General features: G+C 46.0%; 1 protein-coding gene across 1 annotated transcript in view; it reads left to right on the forward strand.

Annotated features, from left to right (window-relative positions):
- crocc2 (ciliary rootlet coiled-coil, rootletin family member 2) overlaps positions 1 to 23,786 on the forward strand; it is a 293,289-nt gene that overhangs the window by 201,638 nt on the left and 67,865 nt on the right. Inside the window, exons 31-32 of the mRNA XM_078563452.1 lie at positions 7,029 to 7,178; positions 10,856 to 11,056. Of these exons, the coding sequence (XP_078419578.1) occupies positions 7,029 to 7,178; positions 10,856 to 11,056 (351 nt within the window). The remainder of the gene's footprint in view (positions 1 to 7,028; positions 7,179 to 10,855; positions 11,057 to 23,786) is intronic.

Consider the following 23,786-nt stretch of genomic DNA (forward strand, 5'->3'; position numbering starts at 1 on the left):
TCAAAGTGTTAATGTCCTCCACCAATAGAGACCCTCGTCCAGTAATGACCATAAAATGTGCTTCAGATTACATGGGCATGAGGGAGGAGTGGTTTGTGTTCTTCTGAAAAGTCAGTTTCCCTGAACCCTTTTATTTATTCGTGGGATGTGGGCTTTGCTGGCTGGGCCAGTAATTATTGCCCATCCTTAATTGCCCTTGACAAGGTGGTGATGAGCTGCCTTCTTGACCTGCTGCAGTCCATGTGGTATAGGTACATCCACAGTGTTGTTAGGGAGGGAATTCTGGGATTTTGACCCAGCGACAGTGAAGGAACGGTGATATATTTTCAAGGCAGGATGGTGAGTGACTTGGAGGGGAACTTCCAGATGGTGGTGTTCCCATCTACCTGCTGCCCTTGCCCTTTTAGATGGTGGCGGTCGTGGGTTTGGAAGGTGCTGTCGAAGGAGCCTCGCTGAATTCCTGCAGTGCATCTTGTAGATGGTACACACACTGCTGCTACTGGTGGAGGGAGTGAATGTCTGAGGATATGGTGCCAATCAAGTGGGCTACTTTGTCCTGGACAGTGTCAAGCTTCTTGAGTGTTGTGGGAGCTGCACTCATCCAGGCAAGTAGATGTTCATCCCAGCAGGTCATACTTGGCTGTTTTCACTCGAGCAACTGCGGCCATGAAAATTTTGCCGTGGAGCTGAAGTTTGCTTTCTCTAAAGGCAAAATCCCTATCTTTCCATCTGTGTTGTTATACCTGACAGCTAGGCTCTAAATAAAACATTATCTGAATTCATTGCAGCATTAGTGTGGGCAGAACAGATGAATCTGAATAAATTCTAGCAACAATCTTACATAGAAGATCGATTTTAACTTTGTACTTTACTTTTGTAAAACAGCAACAGTAAAATCAGCAGCCCAGTTTACATCTCTCCCAGTTACTATTTCTGCTGACTTCAATGGAAATAAAAATCAGGAGCAATGTGCATTACTGTAATGATCTCTGAAAAATTGCATTCTCCCAGCCACTTCCAGAGCATTTGTCCCATCCTAGCAGATTATTCCCATTCTACATCCTTAAAAGTAAAATGAGAATTGAACCTAAACCATCGGCGGTATTTGATATACCATTAAGCTGACCCACAGAGTGAGTTAGATATAGGTTCTTAACCACCAATCTCCGTGCTTTGACCTCTGGATCTTGACTATAATACTGGGTAAACTACCAAGCTATGCTCAGTCCCTTACCACAAATATCAGGGAAAATCAGCTTGCGTTATCCTTGACTCTAACTGCCTCCATTAAATCATGCAACCTTCAGAGCTGTAAGATGACACAAGACCTCGGGGCGAGAAGAGCACATTAATTTTCACATGGAAAATCACTCAGTGCAATGGAATCAGAATGGTTACAACACAGAAGGTTAAATAATGTTTTAGAACTCTCCAGTAAAAACCAGACTTGTTCATCAGTTGACCAACTAATCCCTGTTTGGCAGCTACCCATGTGGATCCTGTCAGTAATGCTCAATCGGACGGACAAAAACTCTTTCTAGAAACAGCTTTGTTTCCAGGCTCCTGGTACTAATTGTGCCTCTGTGCCAACACCAAAGAAAATCCAATTCTTCTCGGGTATTTTGAAATGGCTGGCAGCCAAATTCAGCGCTCCAAGTTGAGGGAAGACCCAAAAGGCAAGGAGTGGGAAAAAGAAGCACGATATCACCAGCTGCATCCAATTACCATTGTGACCCTGTACAACCTTCAGTGAATGTGTTGTGCATGAAGAAAACTAACTTTGTGGAAAATCCCTCAATATACACTGCGTCTGAACATTGCATGCTGAATGTTTGTGGATATTGCAATGTGGTGGGCTCACCCAATGTACAGTCTTTGTAATGATAATTCTTGACTTAAAATCCTTCTCTACAATAAGCCCGGTTTGCAAATAAATTCATTTCACTTATCCCTCCACCTGCCAATCTTCAGTGAGCTATTCCTCTATCTCTGATCTTTCATTGTGCCTATACCTCCATTTCTGATCCTTCGATCTTCCACTCCTTCTCGCTCTGATTTTTCTGTCTGTCTCTCCCTCCATATTCGCTCCTCCAATGTGTCTCTCCCTTCAGCTCCGATCTTTCACTGTTTCTGTCCCTCCATCGCTGATCCTTCAGTTTGTCTCTCTCAAATATTTTTTGTTTCACACCCTATTGAACAACATGCACGGTGATCTGTTGTAACAATCCCCCACCCCAGTGTAGCTCTGCATTTGAACCAAAAGTTGAAAAAGTCTCATTAGGCAGAGTTAACCTTTATTTTCAGCCTTAACCTGTAAGCTCAGGAATAAATGTGAGATTCAATCAGATACAGTCAAGTAGTGAAATAATTATTGAGAGTCCTGCACATGTTCGTGCCCAACCTATTCATGAACAGATGATTGTCAGATAGGGACTGTCAAAGAGACTCGGTATTAATGCCTTAGTCTACAAGGGGAAATATTCCAAAGTGGATAGAGAAAAAAGGTTGAGGAGGGACTGCAGCAATAACAATATTGAAAGCCTCTTGAAGTGGGGATAGACAACAGCATCAGGAGCAATCTGACCGTGTGGTGTCTGTGACATTGTGCAAAGCTGAGGATGACTCCTCTGGTGCTGTTATCTCTGCTCAGACAAGGAGAGAGCTTTTTACGTGTTTGTCTTGGCAAAGGGCCAGCATGCCAAGTGTTGTAATAGCCCTAATAGTGTTTGCTTAATAGAGAGCAGCATCAGAAGCGTGAGTGGGAAGATGCGGGGAGCCTTGGTTTGGAAAGCAGACCTTTCAAACAAATAGTCTCTCTTCTTAACTCTCACCATTGCTGAGTTATGCACAGCAAACCAGTCACCAACATTTCCACCCATGTGTTATATTTAGCAGGGTTTGCAAGAAGGTCTTGCCATGGCAAAGGAGGCCTCACCACAGTAGCAAAGCAGATCACAGCACAGCAATAGAAGCCCTTGGCTCAGGGCAACTCAGGAAGGTCTCGCTTGCAGTGCAAGGTGTTTTTGAAGTTGTGCTTGATGATTCAACTTTGGTACAGGAGACTCTTGATGTAGGGTATTGTGAGTCTAGAATTCACTGTTGGCGATTGTTAAAAACCTTCAGGTTTTGTGGTGGATATTCTTTCAGGTTCAGCATCAGTGGTCCCTCTGAAGAGCAGACCTCATGTCCCCTACAAACTGGAGCACATCTTGTCCTATATCTAGTTCAGCGATAGCGAGATCTGAGGTGCGATATAGAATTATTGCTGCACACACTGAAGAGTGTAATCTCATACATACCACTTTATGGATTCTCCTGTCTTTACAGAAGACAGACTGCAAAGCATTATCATGGGGCAAGGCATACATGCAAGCCAACAACTGGTTTATTTTATATGAAAGACATAATTGAACAAAATGCAGTTTTCACAGTAAGATAAGTCACTTCCCTCAATTCTGCATTCCATGAAAAAGATTTGATTCTACTGACAGTTTGGATTGAAGCTTACTTTAAAGCTAGTTATTTGAGACTAACTGGTCCTAGTTTCTGGTACGAGCTACCAGCATGGACCCTACTATTCTGATGTCCCTAATTAAGGGACAAGAGAGAAAGACAACAAAGTACTTTTAAAACCATGCGGTCAGGGAGGGGTCACCTACTGAGCTGTCAATCACCAAAAGCTTCAAAATAAACCTAATCTTAGAACATTAGGAAAATGTTGGGATCAAAAATCCATAGCCTTCCTGGCACATTTTTGACATAGGTCCAGCAGAGTGTGGCAGAATGTCTAAAAACTCAGGTGACCAAGATCAGATGGAGCGAGACAGGAATTTCGTCAACCTGAAGACCCATGATGTAAAATAATTAGTGTTGATGGAGTGCAAGAGATTCTGGATGCAGAGTATTTGAATTTGGTTTAGTTTGCAAGGCTCTTGGTACACCTGTGCATTTTACTGTGCAGCTACCTCCAAATATATGAAGTTCTTCTTCACTTGATACTGCGGCCGTAAGTGGAAGGGATAACTGCGCTTAAAGCAAAAGCCTGCCTCCACTCCTCAACAGAGAGTGGATTTTAGTAAAATAAGGCAGGATCTGGCCAAGGTAGACTGGGAACAGCTACTTGTGGGGAAATCTACAGAGGAGCAGTAGGGGGCATTCAGAAATGAAATGGGGAGGGGACAGGCTCAACATGTTCCCTCTAGGGTGATAGGAAGGAGTAACAAGTCCAGAGAACCATGGATGACCAGAGATATTCCGGATATGATGAGAAGGAAAAGAGAGGCTTTTAGCAGGTACAAGGGGAGCAAATCAGCAGAGGCATTATTGGAGTACAGGAAGTGCAGGGTGGAGCTTAAGAAAGCAGTTAGGAGAGCAAAGAAGGGATATGAGAAAGCTCTGGCTGGTAAAAGTAGGGAAAATCCCAAGATATTCTATAAGTGTATCAATGGGAACAGGATAACCAGGGAAAGAGTAGGACCCATTAGGGACCAAGGGGGCAATCTATGGGTAGAGCCAGAGGACATCGGTAGAGTGTTGAACAAATACTTCACATCCGTCTTTACCCAAGAGAATGAGGATGAAGATATCGAATTCAGGGAGAGAGAATGCGAGGTTCTTGGGCAAATTGATATAGGGAGTGACAAGGTATTGGAGGTGTTGGCAGGCTTAAAAGTGGACAAATCTCCAGGTCCAGATGATTTGTGTCCCATATTGCTGAGGGAGGCAAGGGAGAAGATCGCAGGGGCTCTGACCCAAATTTTTAATTCCTCTCTGGCCACGGGGGAGGTGCCAGAGGACTGGAGAACAGCTAATTTGGTTCTGCTATTTAAGAAGGGTTGTAGAGATAAGCCAGGGAACTACAAGCCAGTGAGTCTCACGTCAGTGGTAAGGAAACTATTGGAGAAAATTCTGAAGGAGAGAATCTATCTCCACTTGGAGAGGCAAGGTTTGATCAGGGATAGTCAGCATGGCTTTGTCAGAGGGAAGCCATGCCTAGCAAATTTGATTGAATTTTTTGAGGAGGTGACCAGTGTGTAAATGAGGGTAGTGCAGTTGATGTAGTTTATATGGATTTCAGCAAAGCCTTTGACAAGGTCCCACATGGGAGACTTATAAAGAAGGCAAATGCACATGGGATACAGGGTAATTTGATATGGTGGATTCAAAATTGGTTTAGTTGTAGGAGACAGAGGGTGATGACAGAAGGATGCTTTAGTGACTGGAAGCCAGTGTCCAGTGGCGTACCACAGGGATCTGTGCTGGGTCCCCTATTATTTGTCCTTTATATAAATGGCATAGATGACTATGTGGATGGTAGGATTAGTAAGTTTGCGGATGACACAAAGGTTGGCCGGGTGGTTAACAGTGAGGTTGAATGTCTTGGGCTACAGGAAGATATAGACGAGATGGTCAAATGGGAAGATAAGTGGTGGATAGAATTTAACCCTGAAAAGTGTGAAGTGATACACTTTGGAAGGAGTAATTTGACAAGGAAGTATTCAATGAACGGCATGACACTAGGAAGTTCTGAGGAACAAAGGGACCTTGGCGTGTGTGTCCATGGATCTCTGAAGGTGGAGGGGCATGTTAGTGGGGTGGTGAAAAAGGCATATGGGACACTTGCCTTTATCAATCAAGGCATAGATTACAAAAGTAGGGAGGTCATGTTGGAGTGTATAGAACCTTGGTGAGGCCATAGCTGGAGTACTGCGTGCAGCTCTGGTCGCCACATTATAAGAAGGATGCGATTGCACTGGAGGGAGTGCAGAGGAGATTCACCAGGGTGTTGCCTGGGATGAAACATTTAAGTTATGAAGAGAGGTTGGATAGACTTGGGTTGTTTTCTTTGGAGCAGAGAAGACTGAGGAGTGACCTTATCGAGGTGTATAAGATTATGAGGGGCATGGATAAGGTGGATAGGGAGCAGCTGTTCTGCTTAGTTGAAGGGTCAGTCACGAGGGGACATAAGTTCAAGGTGAGGGGCAGGAGGTTTAGGGAGGGACGTGAGGAAAAACTTTTTTACCCAGAGGGTGGTGACAGTCTGGAATGCACTGCCTGGGAGGGTGGTGGAGGCGGGTTGCCTCACATCCTTTAAAAAGTACCTGGATGAGCACTTGGCATATCATAACATTCAAGGCTATGGGCCAAGTGCTGGTAAATGGGATTAGGTAGGTAGGTCAGGCGTTTCTCACGTGTCGGTGCAGACTCGATGGGCCGAAGGGCCTCTTCTGCACTGTGTGATTCTGGGCCAGGAAATAGTCAGCCTGATCAGCTTTCTGCTGAAGTGGCAGCATTCTTTATTCAGGACTGGGAGCCACAGATATAATTTCCTCTCCTTAGCCCAGTGACAGAGCAGCTGATTTCACTGCCACTAATAGAGTAATGCCAGTGGGCACAAGGCAGCCCAGGCGGCGCCATCATCATGGCTGATAAAACCAGATAGGCTGCACTGGAATTTTTTGCTAAAGTTCTCTCAAAAGAAACTGTAAATGTTTCCGCCTCCGACCCTGGCTCAGTCTCGGGCAAGGCTGCTGATATTTACCTGCTATGTTCTGAAAGATTGAACAGACTGGAGCTCTTTTCCAGAAAAGACAGAAGGCTGAGAGGGAGCTCTTTAAAATTATGAAGTTGTTCGATTGGATAGACTTAAAGAAAATATTTTCCACTATGGGGCAGTTCTAGGAGTATAAATATTAGATAGCCATTAAAAATCAAATAGAGAATTCAGGAGAAACTTTTGACCCAGAGAGTGGTTTGAATGCAGAACTCACTATCACTAGGAGTGGCTGAGGTGAATAGCATAGATGTATTTAAGGGGAAACTAGATAAACATATGAGGGGAAAGGAAGATATCCCGACAGGGTTAGAAATAAGTGGGAGAAAGCTGGGTGGAGCCATTAACACCAGCGTAGACTAGCTGAGCTGAATGGCCTGTGCTGTAACTATTGTGCAATTCTATGTAATGTTCAGTGCATGTGCTTCATCGGTCTTATGAGAGTGTAGTTTATTTGTTTGTGTTTTTGCCACAGGAGCGGCTAGACACCGTCCGCCATGGGCTCTCGGACACTAAGAAGAAGAACCATGCTTTGATGGAACGTGTGCAATTGATGCAGAACGTACAGGCTGGTCTGGAGCTGAGGCGCTTGGAGCTGGAAGGGCAGAACCGGAAACTGCAGGAGGTAGGCAGCAGAAACTGGGAGGCATCGCCATGCAGAAGTTTGGGTTCGTGCATTTCAAGTTTCAGACTTTCATCTGAAGAGCAAGTGGCACCATCAGTAGGGGCCTATGCTGGTAAATCAAACAGCAACAAAATAATCACTTCCCTGATCAATCTTCGGATTTAGTGAACTCTTTCTCTGAAGATGCTCACTCAGACTGGCTGGGGTCTGACTGCACGGGCACCATCTGTCTTCTAGTTTCTTGTGCTGTTTGCATGCCTCCTCATGGCCTAGGAAGCTGGCAGGCAGGCAGTGAAAGCAACAGAGTCAAACCCAATCCCCTCCTCGACTGGCATCTATATTTGCATTTTCCAACAGGAAGCACTGCTGGTGTTCAGGAGCAGGAATTCTGTCTGATAGTTGTTCCCCATTCCTAGCTCAAGAGACCCAATGTGAGCTGTAGCACCTGAACCTCTGAGATCAGTTAACCCAACAGTCTGGAGATTAAACCTGTTGTAGCTGATTCCCACACCAGACAGTGCATTCACCCACTGAAATATCAGGGGAGGCAGATTTTGTATAAATCAATTCCTAAATTATATTATTTCTAAATTATATAAAAGGTAATCAAGGAAGAAGCAACTGCTGGAACAAGGGAGCTGGATACTATTAGCCTCTATTAACATCATGAGCATCAAGACCACCAGCGTTTAAAATTCGAGAATATTGCAATGTATGAAAATTAAGGCCATCACTTAGTAATGCTTTGATTTCAGGAATGGCAAGACTACTCTAATGTGCTTTGAATTGCAATTTTGACTTTTTCACCAATGCCCTTGTCACTATTGCTGGAATTTTGTTCTCATGGTGGGATTCCTAACGATGAGCTCGAAAGCAGGAAGTGAGCTGCTTCAGCAGCTTGAGGGACCCTGGGCAGCATCTTGTCAGCAGTAATCAGCTAACAAATAAGCAGCATATCAAGGACAGCTGTCTGCCCTGACGAGCTGCCGGCCAGTCAGAGGGCTGGAAAGTCAGCCTCAACAGCGCCACCAGGTATGGTGGCCACTGCTGAGACTGCACCTGGAAGAAGAGCACACTCTGGAAGGACACCGCCTCCCAACCAGGTAAGTAGGGTCTTGGTGTGCCAGGGCCAGTCAGGCAGGGAGGGGTGTTTCATGATGAAGAGCAGTGCCTTTGCTGTCAGGGCCACCCTCTTTGGGCTAAAGAGTGTCCGTATAGCAGGCCACCTGTGCCTGCGGGGAGGCCATAAGAGTTTATCTAGGGTTTCTCTACATGACAGAGAGCACCCACACTGGTAAAATGCCAGTGGTGGTCAGAAGAGGCCCTTAATTGGTGACTTAAGTGGCTCAGTTGGTCTCAGGGCCAGAAAGCCACCTGTCACCTTCCCCAATGATGACAAAATTACATGGCAGTGGGAAGACAAGAGGGACTCCACCCCCAGCCTTCTCTCACCATTTTACAAGCCCCTCACCTCCAAGCCCAGCCCCAGAGGGCTGGTAAAATTTAGCCCTACAAGTCTAAGTTAATTAGTTTTATCTCGGCTGTCCTTATGTAATTCCAGCTGAGGTAGAGCATTGGGAATGAACAGGAATGGGAATCTGACTCTTCTAGCCTGGGTTGTGTTCTGGAAATATGGCCTCAGGGTGCTTTATCTTTGACTGGGTTCTGTTGGAATGCTCCAGTAAATACTGCTCAATTTTCATCAACCAGTGTTCATCTTTTCATTAAAATTCCTTAAAGCACTGTTGCTGTCACCTTTCTTATCCGATCCAGGATTTTGTATGTTTTCCAACAATTCCAACTCTCAAGCAGATACAACACATAGTCATCCTTCCCCTGGAGGGAAAAAGTTAGATAAGGCCTAATTTAGGAACCAAATTGACTCCCTTCCTCCCAGTCACCCTGGCTGAGAATCACGCAGCTTGGGGTTGACCTCAGACTTGATGACTGGGCCTTATATAAGTCCTCTTATTTCCCACTGTCCGCATTCACCAAAACAGTTCTATTCTTTGATGTACTGCAGCATGCATTATATTAAGCCAAGGCTGAAAAATTATCTGTTTAAGTGAAGTGTGATACAGTGCAGCACTGAATATGAGCCCAAATCTGGTGGATGGGATCCAATAGAAGATGGCGACATCCTGCTTGAAACTTGCAGTTGATCCAACCATACAGCCAAAGCTGCTGCCAGTCACCTTTCTAAAGTCACCATTGGAAAATCACTTCCATTCATATCATATGATGCCCCAAACATGCTAACTATTGCCTCATTGAGTGAGAATGACCAACGTTCATTGGTAGAGCTGAAGAGGTAATATTAGTATCTCACAATATATAGTGAATGTGGACAACCCGCTCCATTAAGACTAATTCAGAGAGAGCACTTGTGTTCCGGGACTGTGAATGCAGATTGATGGCAATTGCTGAAAGTTTGACCCAAAGTGCACAGGTATTCGTAAAATGTAAAGTAAGTGGTATGGATAAGAACTACCAATCTGTTGAAGGAAATAAACGTTCATCCAGGTCTGAGATCCAGCGGATAGTAAAGGAAGAACTTGCATTAATGTGACATCTTGCACGTGTCCAGGATGCTCCAATGCAGCTCACAATCAATAAATTACTTTTGAAGTAATTGCTGTGTGAACAAACACGACAGCCAGTTTGTATACAGCAAGGTCCCAAATGCAACAATAAGATGAATGACATTAATCTGTTTTTGGTGGTATTGCTTGAAGAATAAATGATGTTTGGGGTACTGGGAGAAACTCCACTACTCTTCTCTGATTAGACCTATTTGGAGATGGGAGGGTAGAATTTCAACAGGGTTTGGCTCAATTTTCTATGGTAACAAACAAAAGATCCACAGAAACCTTAGACGAATGTCATAAGCAGCCATTTATGTCATTATTTCACTCCCTCAGTACTACACTGATGTGATTTCCCAGTTTACATTCTCGAGTCTCTGGAGTGGGACTTGAATGCATAACCTTTTGACACAAGAGTGCTACAATCAAAGCTGACAGCATGAAGGAGTTGAGAGCCCTTCCATTTAAACCACTACAGCTTGTGAGGTTGAAGTCTGAAACTGGGGACTGGATTCTAGAGAGGACCACATGTGCCTTACTCTCATCCGCCCCCATTACCCCACAAAGATTCTCCTTATCTGGGCAGACAGGAGTGATCTGAGGCTACCTGGTTAAGGCTGCTCCTGATGATGCCTGCATTTATACATACGTACATCATCACCACAGAATTATATACTGTCGTATTCCTGTTTTGTAAACCCTGCAATATTCCCACTCTGTTCCCGTGGTACTCATTGTGTATGTTCCTGTAGTATTCATCCAGTATTTTCCTGCAGTATTTATTCCGACAAATTTCCATTTCAAATCATCCCATAAATCAATATTTAATAGATGGATAGCCACAACTTTAATGAGGTATCTCCACAAATTCAGATCAGAACAGGAGATATGTTTCAGTGTAAAATGATAAATGAACTAGGATGCCCCATGCCGACCCATAGCTTCTCATAGGTCAAAGAATTCAAGAATCCAAAACACTGTGCTAAAGAGAGATAATTACCGCTTCTAGTCCTGGTTAGACACTAGTTATGGATTTGAGAATGTGGATCAGAGACAGGGCAGTAACATCAGTTGCTCCAACTCTTTGCCCAGGCATTGCATCAGCATCAGGAGTGTGACGAGGGGGCCCTGAAACAGATTGAGAAACTTCAACAGGAAAAGCACGTCTACAAGGAGCGAGTGACCAACTTGCAGAGAGCTGTCGCCCAGTTGGAGAACGAGAAACGAGAGCTTCAACGTTGCAAAGTCCGCCTTGAGAAGGACCGATCTGCCCTAAAGAAAACTCTGGATAAGGTAAGGGGATCAGCAATGTTAAGACAGGCTGATCACTCTGTGAAATATAGCCCAGGCATTGATCTACGCTTGGGGAATGGTCAGAGCCACTATGGGTGGAGGCCAGTTGATATCAGGTGTCTTCCCACTATCTGTAAGTTAAAGCCCTTCATGTATTGTGACCAGTAGGAAAGAAACCAGAACGTAAATTTTTGGACTTCGAATTGGCATCAGGGAAGATTTTGAGATGGGACCTCTTCCCACTGGGTTTCCACTTCTTACTGAACTAACAGCGGTGGAGGCGAACCAAGCATTGTTTTCTCCTCCATTGCGACACTGTTGAGTCAATTTCCATCTTCACTGCCTGGGGTGAGCAATCTGCCCACCCTTTTTAGAACTCACTCAGTTTCCATTCCGATGGAACATCTTATATCAGGTTGGCGATCCACTCTGTTAGATTCCTACCCATGCATTGAAAATGAAACTTTACTCCTATATTTGGAGATGAGACTGAAGTGTTACCAGCCAAGGAAGAACTCAGGTGTGAAAGGCCAATATACGGTCTCCCATTTGTTGGTACGTAGACAAACATGGTAGCCAATTTACACAGAACAAGATTCAACAAAAAGCAAATAAAATAAAGACTAATAGGTCTATTTTTGGTGGTGTTGGTTGAGGAAGAAACGTTGGCCAGGAGAACAGGAGAATTCCAATGCTTTTCTTCACATAGCACAAGCAATGTATTATGTCTACTTAAAGAGTCAAATAGTTCAACATTACATTTAAAAGATGAGACATGTGACAGTGCAGCATTACACGTTCCAAGTCCTGGACTAAAGCAGCAATGCCCTCCAATCTTCTGACTTTGAAGCAAGAGTGTCATCAAGTGGTCCAAGCTGGCACTAATATAAGTAAGCTCCTCAAAATTAGGATCACTGTGAAATCATGCTTTTCCTAAGTAGCATCAGCTAGGTTGAATTTGTACTCCACTGACTTAATGGAGCCAACATGGGGCCAGAGTCTACTTTTGCAGCCTGCTCTCATTTAACATCTGCCAGTGTGAAATTCACTCCTTATAAACAGCTCAGCGAACTAGTGACATAAAACCTGATTTTGATGGCCCTGCCCTTTAAGGGGGAAGTGTAGAAATAGCGTGAGCAAAAGGGAGCAGCAACTCATAGTTTCAGGGAAAAATGTGTGCAGTAACCAAAGCAGCAAGGAGGTCAGATATTGGAAGCTTCCAAGGCTTTAACACACAACTGAAATAAAAAATATCCTGCTTCCAGCCCCCCGCCCAGACCACGGCTGAAGATACCTTTAAAAAGTATGCTTAAATGAGCACCGCAGGTTTGATGGATGGGAGCAGGAAATTGGTGGTAGCAAAGCCGGCAATGACAAAATAGTGGTTGTAGTGGCCGGCAATGACAATGACTAGGTCGTCTAAGTCCTATTTTGTATTTATTCGTGAGGCATGTTTCTGGTCAACTAAACCGCAGTCTTCCTGAAATTGAGAATGGGTGTGCCGCCAGCAATCAATGGACACTTCAGTTTTCAGTGCAACTTTGATCCTGCTGCTGCCTCATTTTTAGGTGCAAAGGGGATATTGAATCACGAAAGTTGCCTCCCCAGAATTCTTAGGCATTAAGGCAGTGGGAGCAGGAATTGTACTGGTTCTTCAGACATCAAGCGCCTTGTTTCTTACTGCCGTTATCTTCTCAAGCTCAACATTTATGTCATCCGGGGTGTGCTTTGTTATGCTGGTGCTTGGTAAAAAGCTGGGACTCAAGAGGATGCAGCATGATACTCGCTTGGGGGTTACAGGCTATGGTGTCAGTATGTTCTCCCTGGCCCACAGATATAGAAGAGAGTGTACATTAAAATGGAGTCTCAAAAATAGTGCACCTATAAAAACTTCTTTCATGACATCCCCGTACATGTAATTCTATCCTTACCATGCCACCCTTCCCATGCAATAAATGTGTCATGTTTGTTGACTTATGAGCATCTCTTAAACAAAATCCCTTCATACTAGTGTTGATTTTCTCTCTCTTATGTTGTACAGCAAAGCTCTATGTGGCTAGCATTCAATGTCATTTCTCTCTACAAGGGAATATGTTTATACTGATGATCATGATAAACCAGCAGTGCAATGGTGTGCAGGTTATGAAGGTAAACTCTGTGGCATGCCTGCTTGGAGCAGCTACTTGGCATTCCAAACTGTGCTTTAGCATTGCTACTATCACGAGACCACCCATCTTTGTTTTTCCTACATTCTGGAGGTCTGCAAGGTTCTGGAGGTTGGATTTGTCTTGTGTGCTTTTTATTTCCCATGCCTCCTGTACCAAGCTTCTCTGGAAGAATGCTTTTGTATACTGTATTGTTATTCTATCCCTGACTGACTCTTGCAAGCGCAGGATATCCTATATATTTTATATTGAATTACGTAGAATGTACAGCACAGAAACAGTCCATTTGGCTCAACTGGTCTAAGGCCCAGTCCTTTGTGCAATCTCAGGCATTCAAATGATCCCTTAATGCTCAGCTTTGTCACAACTTCCGCAACTCCAGTTGTTAAATCTTTAATTGAAGATCATTTCAAACAGTCAACAGATGTTCTGAACATGTAAACATGGATGTCACTTTTCTGCTTTCTTGCGTGCTGACATAAGGCACAAAAAAAATCAGATGGTACTTCATTTTTCTCAATGGTTTCCTTGTCCATTTGGTATCCACACCTTTCAGAGAACTGAAGCGATGAGGCCTCTCTGTTCACTACCATTGTACAGAATTCCAATGGACCAAAACCTTTTCCAACAGGCCAAACTCTTTGTCTTTCACTCCCAATATAAAGAATTCCAATGGAGCAAACTTTTTTTTTCCATTTACTTCCCATGTTCAGAATTCCATTCATTTTTTTTCTTTAAATCCTTGATCCAAGCATAAAATGCTATCAGTCACTGATTTTTATTGCTCAGCTCAAATCGCTCAATTTCAGAGGGAACGCAACAGATTTTGTAAATCTAATCGCGTTTTGCTTCAAGTATATTTTTTATGAAGTGTTCTGTGCATTTTTGTTGAGATTATATAGCTGAATAAATGGTAAAATGGGCCTGAGTGCAAAGGTTCACCAAGTGGCAGTTATTTATTGCCAGTTTACAGAATCCTGACACAAACAGAACACTTCTTGGCAAGTGGGTTCTGTTTATGAGAATTCAAGCTGCAAAAACCAAGGGCCTGAATCAGCAAAAGTGCATCACAAATGTTCATTTTGACCAGCAGCTAAACCTGATTTGTGTGTGGGCTGATCAGTCACTTTCCATTGCGGTCCATTTCTTGGTCTGATCTAAATGATGGCACTGTGCCTGGCGCCTGCTCAGGGCCCACCCTGCTTTGTTTAAAGAATGAGAAGCCCATCAGGACCCCTCATAACAAAAAGAAATCAAGCTTTAAAACAAATCACAATGAACCCACTTTAACATATCCTTGTTCTCTCTACTGATAGCCCTTGCTGCCTGAGGGTGCAAAACTGGTGTCAGCAGCTCTGCAATCGTTGCATAAAATGGCTCAGGATTATGTCAGCTCAGTATGCGTTTTAATGGCGCACTTTCAGACCATGAAAGGAAGGTTTGCATATAATTAGTCAGGATGTCCCAGGCCTGAATTTTTCAGTTGTCAGGCGCGCGCAATCAGTGGGCCTGGGAGCAGACGGGAACACAACAAAAATGCTACAAAATATGTCCATGCAACACCATCAAGCACCAGAAAGCATGCCTCATTAAAGAACAGTACCCAACCATCTCTTTTTATTTTATTTCCCCACGGAGATTTGATCCGGCCCCGGACCGAGGAGGTTTGAGCAAAAATGTGAATGCCGCCTGGGAGAATGGCCCCGTCCGCCAAGTGTAAATGTGGACGGGCCGCGTAAAATCTCTGCCGATTGCATCGCTAATGGGCTAAATTGCCCACTGATTTGTTGGCGAGCGCACTTCCAGCTGCCACACGCGTCCACTGAGCAAAAAAATCACACGAGTGCGTGATGACATCGGGATGCTCGCCCAACATCATCTCGCGCTATTTCACATCTGTTTGGGTCGGGCGTGCGCAGGACATAAAATTCCAAAGTTGATTTATGTTCAGTGAGGTACCTTTGAAGTGTAGTCACTGTAGCAGTGTAGGAAAGACAGCAGTCAATTTGAGTAGAGAAAGTACCCCACACACAGCAGTGAGATAAATGATCAGATAATCAGTTGGAGTGATGCTGGTTAATATTGACCAGGACGCCAGTCAGAACTTCCCTGCTCTTCTGTGAATAATACCGTGGCATATTTTATGTCCAGCTCAGAGGCAATACAAGGCTTCAGTTTAATGTCTCATTTGAAAAATAGCACCTTCAACAGCGCAGCACTCCCTCAGAGCTGCAGTAGTGTCAGCCTAGATTTTGTCTCTGTAGTGGAGCTTGAACCCATGACCTTCTAACTCAAAGGCAGAGGTGAGAACTGAACCACGCCTGACACACTGTGGGCTGTGCAAGATTCCAGTCAGTAGTTTTTTGAGATGTGTCATGACCACAGTATTTTTCTTCAATATAGGAACATAAACATGCCTTCACTGGCATTCATAGCTGGTTTATTGAAAGGATCCTAAAGCAACTTAACATTTCAGTGCTATCTAGACCCTAAACTAATCAGGGCATTTCTACACCAGAAATAGACTGGAAGAAAAAATTAGCAGTAATTCTTTGCAGCTACTTCACACGTTGCTGGTCAGTTTGGCACTGGAGGTTCATGAACCTATGACCTATTGCATTAGAGATGGGTACTACCAACTGACACCTTGAAGTAACCATTTTTTGAACACCTTGATAAACTTCCACGCTCAGCCAACATCGAACGAGGTTGAAGTGCCCACCTTCTTTAGTCTATTCCCATAGCTCAGCTGTCTGACGTTGGATATAATTCTTGTAGCTTTTCTATGAACTGCCTCCACTGCTTAACTATTTCCCTTGTGAATTAGTGACCAGAACTAGACACAGTACTGAAGATGTGATCTGGCCAGAGCACTAAAAATTGCTAAGCTGTGAGGAGGATGCAAAGAGGCTGCAAAGGGAAGTAAATGGTTCACTGATTGGACATGAAGGTATCTGATGATGTTTGTTGTGGGGAAGCTTTTTACTTTATACATTAATGATCTACATGAAGGAACTGAGGGCATCCTGGCTAAGTTTGCAGATGATACAAAGATAGGTGGAGGGACAGGTAGTATTGAGGAGGCGGGGAGGCTGCAGAAGGATTTGGACAGGTTAGGAGAATGGGCAAAGAAGTGGCAGATGGAATATAACGTGGGGAAGTGTGAGGTCATGCACTTTGGTAGGAAGAATAGAGGCACAAACTATTTTCTAAATGGGGAGAGAATTCAGAAATCTGGAGTGCAAAGGGACTTGGGAGTCCTAGTCCAGGATTCTCTTAAGGTTAACTTGCAGGTTGAGTCAATAGTTAGGAAGGCAAATGCAATGTTGGTATTTATTTCGAGAGGACTAGAATATAAAAGCAGGGATGTGCTGCCCCGATCATGCAGCGATGTTACGCTGGGGCGGGCAACACTTTGGACAGGAAGCCCACCCTTGCCCCAGTTGCAGCCCTTAGGTGGCAAATTAGTGGCCACCGAAGGGCCATTTTCTGCCCAGCCTCAATTTTTAGGCTGGAGGGAGGATTGACCTTGCGTGGGGGAAGCCCAAAAATCAACAGACTTCGATCTCGGGTGGTAGCACCCGAAGTCACGCGCCCCACCCCCACCCCCAACCTCAAGGTCCAGTGGCCTCCAGACCTCCCTTCCCCACCCCCAGCCGACCTCTCCCCCAAGATCCCGATTTATAAGGCTCTGGTCAGACCACATTTAGAATATTGTGAGCAATTTTGGGCCCTGTATCTCAGGAAGGATGTTCTAGCCCTGGAGAGGGTCCAGAGGAGGTTCACGAGAACGATCCCAGGAATGAAAGGCTTAACATATGAGGAACGTTTGAGGACTCTGGGTCTATACTCGATGGAGTTTAGAAGGATGAGGAGGGATCTGATTGAAACTTACAGAATACTGAAAGGCCTGGATAGAGTGGACGTGGGGAAGATGTTTCCATTAGTAGGAGAGACTAGGACCTGAGAGCACAGCCTCAGAGTAAAGGGAAGACCTTTTAAAACAGAGATGAGGAGAAACTTCTTTAGCCAGAGAGTGGTGAATCTATGGAATTAATTGCCACAGAAGGCCGTGGAGGCCAGGTCATTGAGTGTATTTAAGACCGAGATAGATAGGTTCTTGATTGGTAAGGGGATCAAAGGTTACGGGGAGAATGGGGTTGAGAAACTTATCAGCCATGATTGAATGGCGGAGCAGACTCAATGGGCCGAATGGCCTAATTTCTGCTCCTATGTCTTATGGTCTTATGGCCTTAAGTGTGAAAGTATTGACTTTGGTAGGAAGAATGGAAAAACAGAATATTTTTAAAAGGTGAGAGACGACTAAATGTTGGTATTTGGAGAGATATGGGTAACCTTGTACACCAGTCAAGTCAGTCATCATGCAGGTATGGCAAGCAATTGAGAAAGCAAATGATATATTAGCCTTTATTGCAAGGGGGTTGAGGTATAAGAGTAAGGCTTGCTGCAATTGTATAGGCCTTTGGTGAGGCTAAACCTGGAGTTTTTGGTCTCATTACCTCAGGAAGTATATACATGCTTTGGAGTGGGTGTAACAAAGTTTCACTAGATTGATTCCTAGGATGGGAGGACAGTCTACAGTAGAATGGGGCCATATTCTTTGTAAAAGAATGAGGGGAGACCTCATTGAAACATATAAATTCTTAGAGGGCTTGACAGGGTGGATGCTGAGAGGCTGTTTCCCCTGCCTGAGGGTCTAGAACTAGAGGGCATATAATCAGGGTAAGGGATCGACCATTTAGCACTGACTGAAGAGAAAGTTCTTCACACAGAATGTTGTGAACCTTTGGAATTCTCTACCCCAAAGGACAATGAGCGTATTCAAGACCAGGATTGATAGATTTTTGGGCACTAAGAGAATCATGGGATATGGGTCTGTGCCGGAAAGCGGAAACAATATAAATGTTCCACCATGATCTTATGGAATGATGGAACAGGCTCAGTGGACCATATGACCCATTCCTGCTCCCATTTCTTATGGCCTTGTAGAGATGTCTTGGTATCTGGCACTGGTTTTGTCACTAAGACAAGAGACAGCTGTATACATTCCCTCCACAAAAGGCACACAGCACTAATAAAACACTAATTGTCCAATCAAAGGAAACAATAGGCTAATTAATACAAGGGGAAATTTTGTTAGCATGCAGCGCTGCACAAACTACATTGATTCTCTGGGGCATCCAGCATTGCAGGATGATACCTGGAGACCTGCTAGGGATTCTTCAATGATATCAATGAAGAATCCTGTGTGGACCACAACCTGTGTGGCCCACGGTGCTGCATGCCCCTGGGAATTGTCATAAGTGTGCATAGCGCCACTTAAAGCGGAACTACACAAACACTATTCTGTTCCCATTATCCCTAAATTACTGCTCAATTTGCAATATCTTTAATCGAGTGCCAACCAGTCATGGAAACAATCAGATGTACTGGTGGGCACCATGTTAATCTCTCTCTACAGCTAGGCAGGATCACAAGAACATGGAAGAGAGGCAGCCAGTCAAAGAAACCCTCCCCATGATGCTGCCCAACCCGGACCCTTGGATTCTTGTGCCTGAATTTTACTTCGCCCCACTGGTGGGTTTTTAGGCGGGGTGGGGGAGCGTGAAATTGAAGGAACAGAATTCCCTCTGGGTTACCGCCTGCCCCGATCATGCAGCGATGTTACGCTGGGGCGGGCAACACTTTGGACAGGAAGCCCACCCTTGCCCCAGTTGCAGCCCTTAGGTGGCAAATTAGCGGCCACCGAAGGGCCATTTTCTGCCCAGCCTCAATTTTTAGGCTGGAGGGAGGATTGACCTTGCGTGGGGGAAGCCCAAAAATCAACAGACTTTGATCTCGGGTGGTAGCACCTGAAGTCACGCGCCCCACCCCCACCCCAACCTCAAGGTCCAGTGGCCTCCAGACCTCCCTTCCCCACCCCCAGCCGGCCTCTCCCCCAAGATCCCGATCAGCGCCCCCAGGCCTTCCCTACCCTCCCCGCCCTGGGACCCTTTAAACTTACCGGGCCTCAGGTGCCTGGACTCGGTGCAAATCTGGGACGATTCTGCCCTAAGGGCAGCAGAGGGCTAGTAAAACGATGTTTTAACTGCCGGCCACGTCGGCGGGTTTCCACGCCGTATTGTCCCAAACCCACCACATTACTTATGCATTCCCGGGAAACACGCCGTTTTCCATGGCGGGCTGGCTCTCATTTGCCCATCATGCTTGCCCATGTGGTTCACCTCGCCGCTTCATCGTGCCGGGCGCCATATTTAAAGCCCAGCTGCACGCACACCTCTCAGTGCTTCCAGACCAGGACTACAGCAGGGAAGATGTCCATGAAAGGCAAAAAGACTGCAGCCCCCAGGTTTAGCAACGAATCACTGGAATGCCTTTTGGATGCTGTGGAGGCCCACCGTGATGTCCTCTACCCCCACTCTGGCCGCAGGAAGGGCAGCGGCATGACCAACCGGGCTTGGGAGGCAGTGGCAGCTGTGGTCAGCACCAATGCCCTTCAGAAGAGGACAACCACCCAGTACTGCAAGAGGATGAATGATCCCATCCATTCCACCAGGGTAAGTCACTCTTCTCACACTCTCTACTCACACACTCACACATCCACAAGGATCTCACTCACTGCCAGTTCAAGGGAGTTCACCATTCACTGTCTCACACACACTGTCATTGTCCTCATCTTGTCCATGGGACCACTCACCACCCACACATGCCAGGCATACTTATCATCTGTCCTGGCAGGTGTCATGCTTACACTTTCTCCATTTCTATTCATGCAGGATAAGCTGGTACACAACAAGAGGGAGAGGTTGCAGACTGGTGGAGGAATGCCTGAAATCAAGGTCCTCATGGACTTTGAAAACAGACCCATCCAGCTGGCCGGCGACGATCTGCATCAATCCTGTGCTGACGGTGAGGTCGGCGCTGCTCTACCAAATGAGGTCCCGCAGTGCAACATCCATCAGACAGCCATGCTGGAAGTGATGTGCCCTGTTCCACAGGCCACTGCCATGCACTAATTACTTCCCCTTGCTTCCCCTTGCTTCCACTGGCACATCTGGGAAACAGCCTACAGGTTCCATGCCTCAAAGAAACCTCTGAAGAGGAATCTGAAGGCACCCACCTTGAAGTTCCATCAGGGACACCGAGAGGACAGACCCAACAGAGGTGGCGGCACAGTGATGTACAGTCGGGAGGGAGTTGCCCTCGGAGTCCTCAACATTGACTCCAGACCACATGAGGTCTGATGCATCAGATCAAACATGGACAAGGAAACCTCCTGCTGATTACCACATATTGCCCTCCCTCAGCTGATGAATCCGTGCTCCTCCATGTTGAACACCACTTGGAGGAAGCACTGAGGGTGGTAAGGGCACAGAATGTACGCTGATTGGGGGACTTCAATGTCCATCACCAAGAGTGGCTCGGTAGCACAACCACTGACTGAGCTGGCCGAGTCCTAAATGACATAGCTGCCAGACTGGGTCTGCGGCAGGTGGTAAGGGAAAAACATACTTGACCTCATCCTCACCAACCTGCCTGCTGCATATGTATCTGTGCACAACAGTATTGGTAGGAGCAACAACCGTGCATTCATTGTGGGGACAAAGTCCCACCTTCACATTGAGGATACCCTCTATCATGTTGTGTGGCACTACTACTGTACTAAATGGGATAGATTTCAAACAGATCTAGCAACTCAAGACTGGGCATCCATGAGGTGCTGTGGGGCAGCAGCAGCAGCAGCAGAATTGTACTCAAACACAATCTGTAACCTCATGGCCTGGCATACCCTCCACTCTACAATTACCATCAAGCCAGGGGATCAACCCTGATTCAATGAAGAGTGCAGGAGGGCATGCCAGCAGCAGCACCTGGCATACCTAAAAATGAGGTGTCAAGCTGGTGAAGCTGTAACACAGGACTACTTGCATGCCAAACAGCATAAGCGGCAAGTGATAGACAGGGCTAAGCGATCCCTCAACCAATGGATCAGATCTAAGCTCTGCAGTCCTGCCACATCCAGTCGTGAATGGTGGTGGACAATTAAACAACTCACTGGAAGAGAAGGCTCCACAAATAACTCCATTCTCAATGATGGAAGAGCCCAGCACATCAGTGGAAAAGATAAGGCTGAAGCATTTGAAGCATAAGGATGATCCATCTCAGCCTCCTCCGGAGGTCCCCAGCATCACAGATGCCAGTCTTCAGCCAATTCAATTTACTCCACTTGTTATGAAGAAATGGCTGAAGGCACTGGATACTGCTAAAGCTATGGGGCCTGACAATCTTCCAGCAATAGTACTGAAGACTTGTGGTCCAGAACTTGCCACGCCTCTAGCCAAGCTGTTCCAGTACAGCTACAACACTGGCATCTAACCAGCTATGTGGAAAATTGCCCAGGTATGTCCTGTACACAAAAAGCAGGACAAATCCAATCCGGCCAATTACTGCCCCAACAGCCTACTCTCCATCATCAGTAAAGTAATGGAAGGGGTCATCAACTGTGCTATCAAGCAGCACTTACTTAGCAATAACCTGCACAGACACCCAGTTTGGGTTCTGCTAGGGCCACTCAGCTCCTGACCTCATTACAGTCTTGGTTCAAACATGGACAAAAGAGCTGAACTCCTGAGGTGAGGTGAGAGTATCTGCCTTGACATCAAGGCAGCATTTGAGTGTGGCATCAAGGAGCCCAAGCAAAACTGGAGTCAATGGGAATCAAGCAGAAAACTCTCCTCTGGTTTGAGTCATACCTAGCACAAAGGAAGATGGTTGTGGTTGTTGGAGGTCAATCATCTCAACTCCAGGGCATCACTGCAGGAGTTCCTCAGAGGAGTGTCCTGGGCCCAGCCATCTTCAGCTGCTTCACCAATAACCTTCCTTCCATCATAAGGTCAGAAGCGGGGATGTTTGCTGATGATTGCATGATGTTCAGCACCATCCGCGACTCCTCAGATACTGAAGCAGTCCATGTCCCAATGCAGCAAGAATCTGGGTAATATCCAGGCTTGGCCTGACAATTGGCAGGTAACATTCGCACCACACAAGTGTCAGGCAATGACCATCTCCAACAAGGGAGAATCCGACCATCGCCCCTTGATGTTCAACGGTATTACCATCACTGATCTCCCACTATCAACATCCTGGGAGTTACCATTGACCATAAACTGAACTGGACTAGCTATATAAATACTGTGGCTACAAGAGCAGGTCAGAGACTAGGAATCATGCGACAAATAAGCCACCTCCTGACTCCTCAAAGCCTGTCCAACATCTACAAGGCACAGTCAGGTGTCTGATGGAATACTCCCCACTTGCCTGGATGAGTGCAGCTCCCACGACACTCAAGAAGCTTGACACTGTCCAGGATAAAGCAGCCCGTTTGATTGGCACCACATTGACAAACATTCACTCCCTCCATCATCGACGCACAGTAGCAGCAGTGTGTACCATCTACAATATGCACTGCAGGAATTCACCAAGGCTCCTTCGACAGCACCTTCCAAACCCACGACCACTACCATCTAGATAAACAAGGGCAGCAGATAGATGGGAACACCACCGCCTGCAAGTTCCCCTTCAAATCACTCACCATCCTGATTTGGAAATATATCGCCGTTCCTTCACTGTCGTTGGGTCAAAATCCTGGAATTCCCTCCCTAATGGCACCGTGCGTGTGCCTACACCACATGGACTGCAGCGGTTCAAGAAGGCAGCTCACCACCACCTTCTCAAGGGCAACTAGTGATGGGCAGTAAATGCTGGCCCAGCCAGCGAAGCCCACACCCCATGAATGAATTTTTAAAAATAGCACTTGCCCACTCCCTCCACCAGCGCAGAGACACACACCTCAGTGGGACCAAGCTTTAGAATAGCCTCGGGATCACAACCTGGTGAGCACATCGCACTTTCTGATCTATCTATAGCAGATGGCAGCAGGGACTTCCCAGGTGTCCGGCACTCAGAGGACTGCTGGAGACTGAAAATCTGCTGAGTTTGAGTCAGATGATGAGACTCTGGACTCGGTCATGTCACAGTTGCTGGAGCTGCAAAGGCAAACTCAGGAACATCAGGAAGGGATGTCCACTGCACTCCTCAGATTGCAAGGCACGATGGAGGAGTCCATCCATCTTCAGGCTGAGGTGATAGCGCCTGCATTGCAACGCTCCGAGGTCAACACTGGCAGGATGGTGGCCGCCATGGAGACCTTGGTCCAGGATGTCACTCCTGCACTGCTGCGTGGGCTGAACTCCATCATTGATACCCCTTTTTTTCAAGGAGTCAGCCAGGGGCCATTGGGCACCCATAGGGAGGAGGATCAGCAGGTAGCCCCCCAGGGTCATCCATCCAGGTAACTCTGGGAATGTCTGGACCATCCAAATCCCCTCTTCCTGTGACCTCTGCAGCTCCACAGGCCGAGGAGGCTGCCACTGCCGCACAGCAGGACCCCGAATGCAGGTAGGGGCCCTCCAGCTCTCAGCCCTCCAGAGGACACCCGCCAAAGTCATCACAGACAGGGCATCACAGTCAGCAGGCTGCCTCCA

The sequence above is a fragment of the Cetorhinus maximus genome, chromosome 19 (genome assembly GCF_964194155.1).
Source record: "Cetorhinus maximus chromosome 19, sCetMax3.hap1.1, whole genome shotgun sequence".
In the NCBI taxonomy this organism is placed as follows: Eukaryota; Metazoa; Chordata; class Chondrichthyes; order Lamniformes; family Cetorhinidae; genus Cetorhinus; species Cetorhinus maximus.